General features: G+C 39.2%; 1 protein-coding gene across 5 annotated transcripts in view; it reads right to left on the bottom strand.

The window, feature by feature from the left end:
• ENTHD1 (ENTH domain containing 1) overlaps positions 1-12,391 on the bottom strand; it is a 174,155-nt gene that overhangs the window by 99,324 nt on the left and 62,440 nt on the right. For 4 of the 5 annotated variants that reach the window (XM_027593466.2, XM_027593468.2, XM_027593470.2 and 1 more), the window contains one exon: positions 4,827-5,329. In XM_027593466.2, the coding sequence (XP_027449267.2) occupies positions 4,827-5,175 (349 nt within the window). In that variant the 5' untranslated portion in view covers positions 5,176-5,329. Of the gene's footprint in view, positions 1-4,826; positions 5,330-9,827; positions 9,939-12,391 lie in introns of those variants that run through there. The other variant, XM_027593467.2, reaches the window with a different exon arrangement.

The following is a 12,391-nucleotide window of genomic DNA, read 5'->3' as shown; positions in this document are numbered from 1 at the left end:
ATAAATGCATAAAAGATAAAAATGAAGTAAGTAATATTATTCTTGTCCTCTTGGTGCTACCAAATCATCAGGAGTATTTACAAAGTCCAAGATAGTGTACTTGCGCTTACTTCTTTGATCCTAAGCTCAACTGTTAGGAAATCTGAAAGACCTCTATGATAGTGAGTTTAAGCATATCCAAATATACCATACTTTGTACATATAAAAGGTATAAATGCATAAATAAGCTTGTTTATAATTTCATACTTATCTATTTTATCTCTCAAAATAGCTCATAAACTCCTTTTTTAAAAAGATTTTATTTATTTATTTGAGAGAGAGAGAATGAGAGATAGAGAGCACGAGAGGGAAGAGGCTCAGAGGGAGAAGCACACTCCCTGCTGAGCAGGGAGCCCGATGTGGGACTTGATCCCGGGACTCCAGGATCATGACCTGAGCTGAAGGCAGTCGCTCAACCAACTGAGCCACCCAGGCACCCAATAGCTCATAAACTCTTTAGAGCAGGGGCTGATCCTCTCTTTCCACTTAAAAATCATCAAAGTACTTAGTACAGTGATAAAATAGCTGCTCTGTAAAGTAAAAAAAATGATTATATTCCATTCACTATCATCCAAAATATTATGCCTTTTTTTAAAACCTAATTCTTGGGGATGCAAAATCTTAAGAGTCTTTTATTTTAATTTTTTTTAGATTTTATTTATTTATTTGAGACAGAGAGAATGAGAGAGAGAGAGCACACGAGAGGGGGGAGGGTCAGAGGGAGAAGCAGACTCCCTGCCGAGCAGGGAGCCCGATGCGGGACTCGATCCAGGGACTCCAGGATCATGACCTGAGCCAAAGGCAGTTGCTTAACCAACTGAGCCACCAGGCGCCCTTTTATTTTAATTTTTAATAATAAATTTAATCCTCATGGAGGTTGAAGCCTTTACAATTTCTAGACTAAGAAGCACAGCATGATCAAAACCCAAGAAGATTTTCTCTAATTTCATCATTAAACTTCAAACCTGGGGCACCTGGGTGGCTCAGTCGGTTAAGCAACTGACTCTTGATTTCAGCTCAGGTCATGATCTCAGGGTCGTGATATCAAGCCCTGTGCTGGGCTCCACACTCAGTGTGGAGTCTGCTTGAGATTCTCTGCCTCTCCCTCTGCCCCTCCCCCTTGCTCATGCTCTCTCATGCATGCGCGTGCTCTCTCTCTAAAAAAAATAAAAATCTTTAAACCTCAAACCTGACCTTAAGTAAACAGTTCAAAAATAAAGAGGATATACATCATGACCAAGTGAGATTTATGCTAGGGATGCAAGGCTGGTGCCCATATGGAAATCAATCAATGTAATACACCAGATTAATAGAATAAAGGGGGGAAACACATAATCATTTCAATAGATGCAGAAAAAGCATTTGACAAAAGTCAGCAGCCTTTCCTCATAAAAACACTCAACAAACTAGGCATAGAACTCCAACAACCTTATGATAAAAAGCATCTATAAAAACCTACACCTAACATCATGCCTAATGGTGAAAGACTGAAAGCTTCCTTCTTAAGATCAGGAACAAGACACGAATGTCTGCTCTCACCACTTCTATTCAACATTGTACAGGAAGTTTTAGGCAGGGAAATTAAGCAAAAAGAGAAATAAAAGACATCCATATTGGAAAGGAAAAGTAAAACTTATCTCTATTTGCAGATGACATGATCTTGCATGTAGGAAGTCCTAAGGAATCTTTAAAAAAAGATACTATTACAGCTAATAAACGAGTTCAGCAAGTAGCAGAACACAAGACCAATATACAAAAATAACTTGGTCAGTTGTATTTCTATACATTAGCAATGAATAATCTGAAAATGGAATTAAGAAAACAATTCCACTTACAAGAGCATCAAAGAGAATAAAATACTTACAAATAAATTTACCAAAAGAAATGTTAAGACTTGTGCACTGAAAACTACAAAACATGTATGAAAAAAATGAAAGAAGACCCTAAATAAAAGGGAAGACATCTTGTGTTCTTGGATTGGAGGAACGGATGTTGTTAAGATGGCAATATTCTCAAAATTGATCTACAGATTCAATGCAATCTCGATCAAAATTCTAGTTGTGTTTGTTACAGAAATTGACAAGCTCATGCTAAACTTGATATGGAAATGCATGAGACCCAGAAAGGCCACAACAATATTGAAAAAGGACAAAGCTGGAGGACTCAACTTTATTTCGAAATTCACTACAAAGCTATAGTAATCAAAATTGTGTGGAACATAAGGATAGACACAGAGATCGGTAGCACAGAAATGAGAGTACAGAAATAAACCCTTACATCTATGGTCAACTGATTTTCATAAGGCTGCCAATATAATTCAATGAGGGAAAGAATAGTCTTTTCAGCAAGTAGTAGTGCGACAACAGGATATCCACATGCAAAAGAATGAGGTTGGACCTCTACCTCACATCATACACACAAATTAACTCAAAATGGATCTAAGATCTATATGGAAGAGCTAAAACTATAAAACTCTTAAGGAAAAAAAACATAGGTATGAATCTTCATGAGCTTAGATTAGGCAGTGATTTCTTACATATGACACTTAAAGCATAAGCACCAAAGGGAAAATTGATAAATTGGACTTCATGAAAATTTAATAAGAAAGTAAAAAGACACCCTATAGAATGGGAGAAGATATTTACAAATCACCATCTGGTAGGGGTCTTGTATCCAGAATATACAAACTCTTAAAACTCAACAATTAAAAAAAAAACAGTTAAAAATGGACAAAGGATTTCTACAGACATTTCTCCAAAGATCTATAAATGGGCAACAAGGGCATATAAAGATGCTCAACATCATTAGTCTTTAGGGAAATGTGAATTGAAACCACAATGAGATACTACTTTTCACATTCAGTAGAATGGCTACAATCAGAAAGCTGGACAATAACAAGTGTTGACAAGGATGTGGAAAAACAGGAACCCTCTTACATCCTTGGTAAGAATGTAAAATGGTGCAGCTGCTAAAGAAAACAAGTTACTGGTCCCTCAAAAAACCAACCATAGAATTGCCATTTGATCCAGCAATTTCACTCTTAAATATACACCCAAAGGGATCAAAGGAATTGAAAGCAGAGACTCAAACTGACACTTGAATGTTTTCATTCATTGCAGCAATATTCACACTAGCCAAAAGGTGAAAACCACCCAAGAATCTACCAACCAATGAAGAGACAAACAAAATGTGGTATGTTATACAATGGAATGTTGTACAACTATAAAAGGAATGAAGTTTTTTGATACATCCCACAACACAGATGATCTGGAGGACATTATGGTATGTGAAATAAGCCAGACAGAACAGGGCAAATCCTATATGATTCCACTTATGTGAGGTACTCAGAATAGGCAAAGTATAGAGACAGAAAGTAGGTAAGAGGTCAGCAGGAGGGTCATTGCTTAATGGTTATGGAGCTTCTGTCTGGGCTGATGAAAAGGTTTGGAAACAGTGGTGATAGTTGGGCAACACTGTGAATGGAATCAATGCCACTGAACTGCACACTTAAAATAACAAATTTTGTTATTTACATTTTATCACAATTTTTAAAAATTAATAATATACCTAAAGCCACAGGATCGTATACTCTAAATGGGTGAACTGTATGGTAGGTTGAATTGTATCACAATAAATCTGATTTTTAAAACATGAAGAAAAAAAAGAAAGGCACTCCGGGGCCATAAAAGGACATGGGAGAACCTTAAATGCATACTGTCAAGGAAAGAAACAAGTCTGAAAAAGCTACATATTGTATGATTCCAACTATAGGACATTCTGGAAAAGGCAAAACAATAAGGACAATAAAAAGATCCGCGGTTGCCAAGGGTTCTAGGCAGGGGAGAAAGAACCAACAGGTGGAGCACAGAGCATTCTCAAGGCAGTGAAACCATTCTGTATGATACTGGAAGGGTACCTACATGACAAGTATTTTTCAAAACCCACAGAACTGGAGAACACAAAGAGTGAGCCTTAAGGTAAACAAAGGACTTTAATGTATTAACACTGGTTTGTCAACTGTAACAAATGCACCACACTAATGCAAGATGTTAATAGGAGAAACAACGCATGGATAGGGAAGGGTTATGCGGGAGCTCTGCTCCTTCTGTGTAATTTTTCTGTAAACCTAAAACTGCTCTTTAAAAAGTCTATTCTAAAAATGTATACTTAACACAAAGACTGCACTGAATTTTATCCTCTTCTCATGATTCATAAGACTATTCACTTTAAGCACAGATTATAATTTTACATTAGACAAGGAGGAAGTGCTGATTCTTTTAGCATTGTAGATCTCAGACACTACCAAATCATCTCAGTTCAGTATTCCACACACCCTTCCCCTACTTCACCTCCTCCTCCACCCCCGACAAGATTATTTTATGACCTAAATTCTTGTATTCATATAAGTATTCCATCTAGATAGTCTTTGAAGATTCTATAGTCTTTGGAAACACTTCCTTACACTTATGACTGAATTCCAGTCTAATTATAATTACAAATTACAGTGACATTATTATACCAAGCCGCCATGCCTCCTGTTTTATTCCCTTTGTTCATTTTCTATGAGGTATCATTTTATCAGGAACCTCGGTATGTTAGTTTTACACATCTTTTGGGGGGAAAAAATTGTTCTCGAAGGCCCTCAAGAGTCAACACAAAAGGAAACTATAACTGTCCCAGAAGAAAGATGGCCAACACATTTAAGAACTTTTCCCCAGCTCCTGGTTTAAAATGATCCCCTCCCAAACCTCTAATCTTTATTGGCACACTGTATGCATTTCTTTTACCTTGGTCTTTTCCAGCTTCATCTATGTGTTGAAAATCTTTTAGTGTTTGAAGGTTACAGAACCCCTCTCTGCAATGCTGAATAACTTTCTTTGATCCATTCTTGATGAGGTAATCCATTAGCGTAAGGGATTTATACACATGGCGCCAGTTCTTCCCGTGATCATTGAGTCTCTGCCATAGCATATTCATAATCTCTGACAGAGAAATTGTGTTGAAGGTCAGGTCACTGATATCTAACATCAGAGAACTAGAAGGACCCCAAGGGTCATTAGAAGTTGCTTCTCTGACTTTTATTTCAGCATCTGAGTAATTTTTCATGAAGTTTTTCACTTGCCTCCTGAATGCCATAGGTAAGACAAGTTTGAAGGTGAAATGGGGATGAGAGCAATGGAATAGGAGTTAATATAATTGGTTTATAAAACTCTTGAGAGGTAACTGATCCCCAGTTCTGCCGCTCCCAAACACAAATGATTAATCTCCATTTTGACAAGGCATCAATTTCCTGCAAAGCAAAGCACAAAATATATGTAAGTTAAATACTTTTCGAAATGTCTACAGAAGACTATGTCAGTCTGAAAAATCTAGGTTTACTTAGAAATCAGCCCCTCACTTACATCAGCCAGAATTGAGGGCACTATCTAAATTCTCCTAGCATCAGTATGGGAAAATCTCTCATAAGGGATTGGCCTATATTAAAGAATTATAGGTGGTCTTCCTAGTCCTTAAAGTTTCTGCAGAAAATATCATTCAACTTCTTTGGCCAGGAATAAAATAATTCTAAAGCATTACAGGACAGTGGGCAAGTTAGGAGAAGAAAATGGGACATGCTCTCTGACATCTCATGCTTAAGATTTGTTGTCATGTATAAAAATAGTATGTCCTGAAGGTAATTAGGATGGTAACATCTGAGTCTTGGAGTCATCAAGTGACCCTAAGGTTGTATTCTTAGAACTACAAGTCACTAGAATTGGATCTAAATACGTCCTGCTTTCTTGTTAATCTGAAAGTAGGAGGGTTGTCAACTATAACACAAGTAGTTGTACCACAGTGGACTCCACATCTAACTCATGGTACCCTTGACCAGTAATTTAGTCCTGATAAGGTTAGTAAGTTCAAAGAAAAGGTTAAATTACTTTCTTTACTGGGTCTTAGAACAGTATGTGTTTAAGGAGTAAACAATGTCAATAGTAGGGTTCAAATTGGGTAACAATTTCCCTAAAACCTGGAGGGATCAGCATGTTATCTGTCACATTCCAAAACAAGTGTACACAAAGAGAGGCCCATTTAGGTTGATACAAAATACATTAAAACCTAAAGGAGGTCTGCAGCCCCCAAACCTTAAATGATGCTTATGAAACCATTCCCTTCCTTCTTTTTCATTGCTTTGAATTAAGGTGGGTCAGTTAGTTTGTAATTTCCCTGGTGATTCACCCCGATGGCCACCAAGAGAGTGCACTAAATTGATTTCAAGCCTTGACAAGCATCCAGGCCCAATGAAGCCTTGGCGATCTATAATCAGATTTTACTAGAGAAACTGCATGCACAAAAAAGACAGACATTAAAATCCATAACAAATTTGTCATTTTCAGTTTTGTTTCTCTTCTTTGACCTTCGCAATTCCTAGCTCAGGTTTGATTAATTTCTGTGTGTGTATTTAAGGAAGACAAATTTTCAGAAGCAAACTAAATGAGCTATCCTTTCTTTTTCAAAAAATAAGAGAAGGGGTAATTAACCTTTTTTTTTTGTAAAATACAACACATCCTCAAATGAGCAAGATGGAAAATGTATCAGTTTAATTAACATTTCTCAAAAAGAGACTATCATCAACACTAGGAAGAAAAAGAGAAGTTGCGTGTTTTTACAATTTTCTGATTTTCTCTCTTGTTTGCACTTCAAACACAGGCATTTTTATCTGACTCATTCCTGCAGCGAAAACCAGATTTATCATGTGTTTCAATAAGCCATTAAAATTTTCAACCATGAGGGTTTTTTCTATTGTCCTTTTTTCCCTTCTACCAAGCTCACGCAATGCAGAGATGCACTGTGACATTGGCTTAGAGCAACAAATATTGATCTGTTTCCTCACAAGTCTATTAGGAAAAAAACAAACAAACCTGTTAGAATCATAACCTGCTGGACTTAAACAACAGTCACCAAAACGCTATTTTTTTTTTATTTTTTGGTGAGCTAACTATCTATATTTGGAGAGACAAAATCCTAATTTTTAGGTTTTCCTATATTCTCTATCTTGTATTTAAAAAATGTTATCTTAAATGAATTTTCTACCCCAGGAAAGTATCAAATAATGGGCTTCAATCCACTAGGGTAGTTTAAAATGGATGTGCTTAACATCATACTGAAATTAAATACATTCCCAACCATTAGAAAAACCACGAAGCAAAAAGTCTGGATGAGTGAATTAATACCATTTACGAATGCACAGTACTTTGTGACATGTCCACAGAATATGTAAGACACCATTCTACTATTGTTATCTTTTCAGATTAACAAGGAGTTCGACTGCTGTTAGTTGTAAATTATACGTTGGTTTTCTGTGTTTTAAACATCTGACTACATACAAATGTTGTTTACTCATACCATCAGAAACTTGAGATTGTAATTCCAGTATGTGACATCTGAAACAAAAGTGGTGCCCAAGTGAGTACATTTTCACACCTGAATCTTGGTTGTCTGGCTACCCAAATCCCTAGAATACTTAGAAACGGAGGTGAACAAACCATGAGAGACGATGGACTCTGAAAAACAAACTGAGGGTTCTAGGGGGAGGAGGGTGGGGGGATGGGTTAGCCTGGTGATGGGTATTAAAGAGGGCACATTCTGCGTGGAGCACTGGGTGTTATGCACAAACAATGCATCATGGGACACTACATCAAGAACGAATGATGTAATGTATGGTGATTAACATAACAATAAAAAATTTAAAAAAAAGAAACGGAGGCGAGTTAAGATATTCCATGTCACCAATCTGGGTCACCTCCTCTGAGAGGCCTTCAGCTAGCACACTAGCTACTTAGATCTTCCCAACATATTCTTTCTGTCCCGATTTATTTCCTTCATGGCACTCACCATGATCTGTACCTGTGTATTTGTCATTTGCTTTCTTCACCACCAGACCAGAAACTCCATGACAGCATGGTCCATGACCATCTTATTTACAAGGCAATATAATCTTATTGCCTAGTAAGTACCTAGAACATAGTAGGTACTCAAGAAACAGGTGTTGAGTGAATGCCCAAATGACTGAATGAATCTGCTTGGGATACACCTGCATTGATTCTACAGCTTTGGATTATAAACATGACATTTTAAAAACATATTCCAGCCTTGCAATTGTCAAGTAAAATTCTGGAGTTGGGAGTAATTATTTTCAAATCAATCAATCAGTATTTCTTGAGTATCTACCATTTGTGCCGCTTTGTGGATGACATAAGAAATATAAAACATAATTCCAACATTCAAAAACCAGTGTTTGGGGGCTGGTGGCGGTGCCCGGCGGGCCTCCTCTGTCAGGAGCCAAAAGCCAGTGTTTGATTAAGGAGCTTTCTCCCTCAATAATTCCAAAATAAACACATAATGAGATAGAAAAGATCTCTTGGTTTCCTTTTTAGGCTTACTCACTTCCACAATACTTTGGCAAAGGCTGTTTCCTCTCCCAACTTTACTTTAATCATAACAGGAAATCATTTAAGTTATCAAGTGACATTGTGGAATTCAAACTCAAGGTTTTTTTCAGACTTCTGAAGGGTAACACAGTGCCTATACCATATGTTACTTGATACCCACAGTAAGGTGTGGGGCCACTCTGAACAAGCAAACACCTTAACGTGACTGCAAAAAAAAATTGTAAATATTTGGAATATACAAAAACGAATGCCTCATTTCAATTCAGGTTTTGCTGCCAAATGAGCTGGGGGGAAAACTGGTCTTCAAAATTCTTTGGCTATCAGAATTGAGAATAAGGAATTGAGGAGCTGAACTGACTTTACCCAAAGACCTAGGACAATAACAGCAACATCTAAGAGGCAGAGTGTGAGAGGCATCTGGAAAGATGCATTTAGAGTAGAGAAAAGCTTTCCTCTTTGTACAGTTTCTGCCTATAGACTTAAGTTTACTCAGGAGAAAATAACCTCTCTGGCCAAGATTGTTGTGGGAGAATGATTATAAAGAATACCATGGCATTAGGAGGTGTTATTATTTGGATGGGAAGATTACTACAAGAGGCAGAGAAATCAACTTTTTGGAGCCCTCCTGTGTGTTCATTAATTCATTCAACTATTAGCTCTCTAGAGTTCACTACATGGCGTACCCCATTCTACCAAATGGAGAAACGGGTGCACAAGACACAGTCCCCATTCTCTGGAATAAAGGGCTACTCTTTTTTTGAATGCTCACAATGTGCTCACACCTAGGCATTCACCTACCTCATCTCATTACTTTAATTAGGATTCCAAAGGCATGGACTTGAGGTCCTGCTCTGCCATTTCTTAATTAAGGCTCAACAACTTCGCTGAGCCTCAGTTCCCTCATCTGCAGCATAAGGACTAATCACCACATAGAAAGAACAGCTGAGAGGAAGAAATGAGATGCTTGAGAAAGAATTTGGAACGTGAAGGGTGAAGGCTGAAAGAATCAACTTCCTGTAGACAGGGTCTTTCCTTGGCATCCATTTCTTCAGAACAACCACTGTGTACAAGGCAGGCCCCATGCCAGGCCCAGAGCCACACAGATAAGCCCGACCACCGACTCCCCTCGGAAAGCACGCAGTTTACTTGGAGCAGAAGGCTGGGCCACACAGAAGCTTCTAGAAGGAGGGAGTGTGACACGATGGCGTCACACAATGGGGACCTTCCCTCACGCAGACCGTGGTGACCTCGGCCCCCTCTCGCCCGCACCCAGTCAGCGACGACACCAGCCTGGGACAAGAGGCGGGGAGCAGGCCCCTCCATGCCCGCCTGTACCCGCAAACAAGAATCTACTACCTGAGGGGAAAGTCCAGCCACAGCGTCAGGACCTTTTCCCGCTCAAATTCAAGCCCCTCGTTCCTAGGCTGATCCCCTCCTGCAGCCAGGCCCAAGCGCCCACGCCCTTCCCCACTTCCGCTTCCTCACTTCCGGTCCCTCACTTCCGGCCTCTCCAAGGTCGGGTGTCCACTGCTCCCAGGGCATCAAGCAAGAGGGACGTGAGGCGTTAGGCTTAAAATGACCCAGCTTTGGGGCAGGGGAAGGGGGGCCGTGGGGGCAGCGGATATCAAATGTAATGAAATCACATGTCTTCATTTAACAATCCTTGGAGCTGTGGTGCTGCTCTCAAGATCTTTTCAAAGAAAAATTTTACAATTTGTGTTACTAATGTATTTTAACTGACTGGAAACAGCACCCGCAGCCGATCGCCTCCTCAAAGGACAAAGAAGGTAATGTAGTTTGCTAGGGATGAAAAGAGTAGTGTGTGTGAGGGGCAGTGATGGAGTGCCTCCAGGGAGGGCCTCGGGTACCAGTGATGGGTCATCGTTGAAATATTCAACCGATCTTCAGTGAGCGCCCCCTATGTGCCAGGCACCCCACCAAGCTGTAAGGACCCGGAGATAAAGCATGAGTCCGGTGCTCCATGAGTTTACAGGTTAGTGGGGGTGACAGGCACGGTCACAGAAGATTGTGACAAGATATGTATCTTGTAGAAAGAGAGGAGAGAGCATCTAATTCTGCCAAGGAATATTTAAGGGCAGGTTTCAGAGAAGACTTTACATCTGTATCTTAAAGGATGACAGGGAGTTCAGTGGATAGACAAAGTGGAGGAGGCCATTAGAGGCAAAGGACACATCATGTGTAAAGGCTTGAAAGCTGAGAGAGCCTATTATCTTGGTAAAACTACAAGTACTGTAGTTACTATGGCTGTCTCAAAGGCTATTAGTGGAACAGCAGAGGGAGAGGAAGTGGCAGAAGAAAGTCAGATCATGAAAGACCTTGTCCGTGCTGCTAGGTGATTTTATCTGGTAGGCATTGAAAATATAATCAAACCCATGTTTTAAAAGCATATGCTTCGCTGCGTGGGCTATGTCAATATTCCACCAGGGTGGGGGGAAAAGACTTAGACAATAGAAAAACTCTTCCTAGATGAAAGTAACATTTGTTTTTAGCTCCTACTACTTCAATCATAATTATTATAACAGACGTCATGATCAATACTGACATGTAGTTAGCTAATTATAATATAAAGTTGTGGAAAATATGAAAGAAATTGGTGTGTTTGAAATACGGCTTGGCTGGCTATCATATAGAATAATGGGCATAGTAGCCAGAGGGAATTTAGAAAGGTGGCCGGGAAACAGATTGTTCAGAGCCTTGAATGCCAAGCTAAGGTGTTATTCTATAAAATAGTGGGGGACAAACAACAAGTATTTTGTTTATATAGTTATAGTTTATGAAGTTTTTTTTGAGTCATAGCTTATGTAAATTTCAAAAGAACTCTGAAAAGTAGGTATAATTATTCCATTTTACAAATGAGGAAGCTGATTTGGGGGAACATGCATTCATTCTATATTATTGAGCACCTGCTAAGTCCCAGGCACTATGCTGAGCTATGGGAATACAAAGAAGTAATAGTCTAATTAAAAGACAAAAATAGGGGCGCCTGGGTGGCTCAGTCATTAAGCGTCTGCCTTTGGCTCAGGTCGTGATCCTAGGGTCCTGGGATCGAGCCCCATGTCGGGCTCCCTGCTCCGCAGGAAGCCTGCTTCTCCCTCTCCTGCTCCCCCTGCTTGTGTTCCCTCTCTCGCTGTGTCTCTCTCTGGCAAATAAATAAATAAAATCTTTAAAAAAAATAAAGACAAAAATAAATTAGCAATTATAATAAGTTTCTGTGATAAAAATGCTTTGGGAGTAAAAAGAGGATTTGTCTGAACCTACATAATTCGTCTTCCTGGAAGAGGTGAACTTGAGCTGAGTTTGAAGGAACAAATAGGTTATGTGAATTGCTCAGAAATACTCAACTAGCAAGCAATTTAGCTAGAACTTGACCCAAATTTGCAGTGTCCAATTCTATGCCCTTTCCTCTACCCTAAGGACCCATTTTTGGTTCTTGATGTTGAGCTCCACTGACATTCTTTTTTATTTTTTTAAGATTTTATTTTTAAGTAATCTCTACACCCAGTGTGGGGCTCAAACTCACAGCCCCAAGATAAAGAGCCGCACGCTCCACCAGCTGAGCCAGCCAGGCACCCCCTCCATTGACATTCTCAGTCACAAATCTACCTGTTGTATTTTGAAAACATTGGAGATCCCAGTTTTTCCTTTTTAAACCCATTCATTTCCTCCTTTTAGAATGAATCTTTGGGTGTATCTGAAAGGTTGTTGACTAGGCTCAGCAAAACTGTAAAGTGTTACCTACCTAGTGGAATTAACTTCGTTAAAGTAACATTATGTGAGAGGTTCTTCTTCTCTGCTTTCTTCCATTTGGGGGCACCATAATTTAGTTGCACTCACCAAATACAGATATGGTTTTACAATAATAACTTGGTGTGTTTTTCCCCTGAACTCAGAGTTTGATA

Source organism: Zalophus californianus, chromosome 9 (genome assembly GCF_009762305.2).
Source record: "Zalophus californianus isolate mZalCal1 chromosome 9, mZalCal1.pri.v2, whole genome shotgun sequence".
Lineage (NCBI taxonomy): Eukaryota > Metazoa > Chordata > Mammalia > Carnivora > Otariidae > Zalophus > Zalophus californianus.
This window is presented reverse-complemented; position numbering and strand designations above follow the sequence as displayed.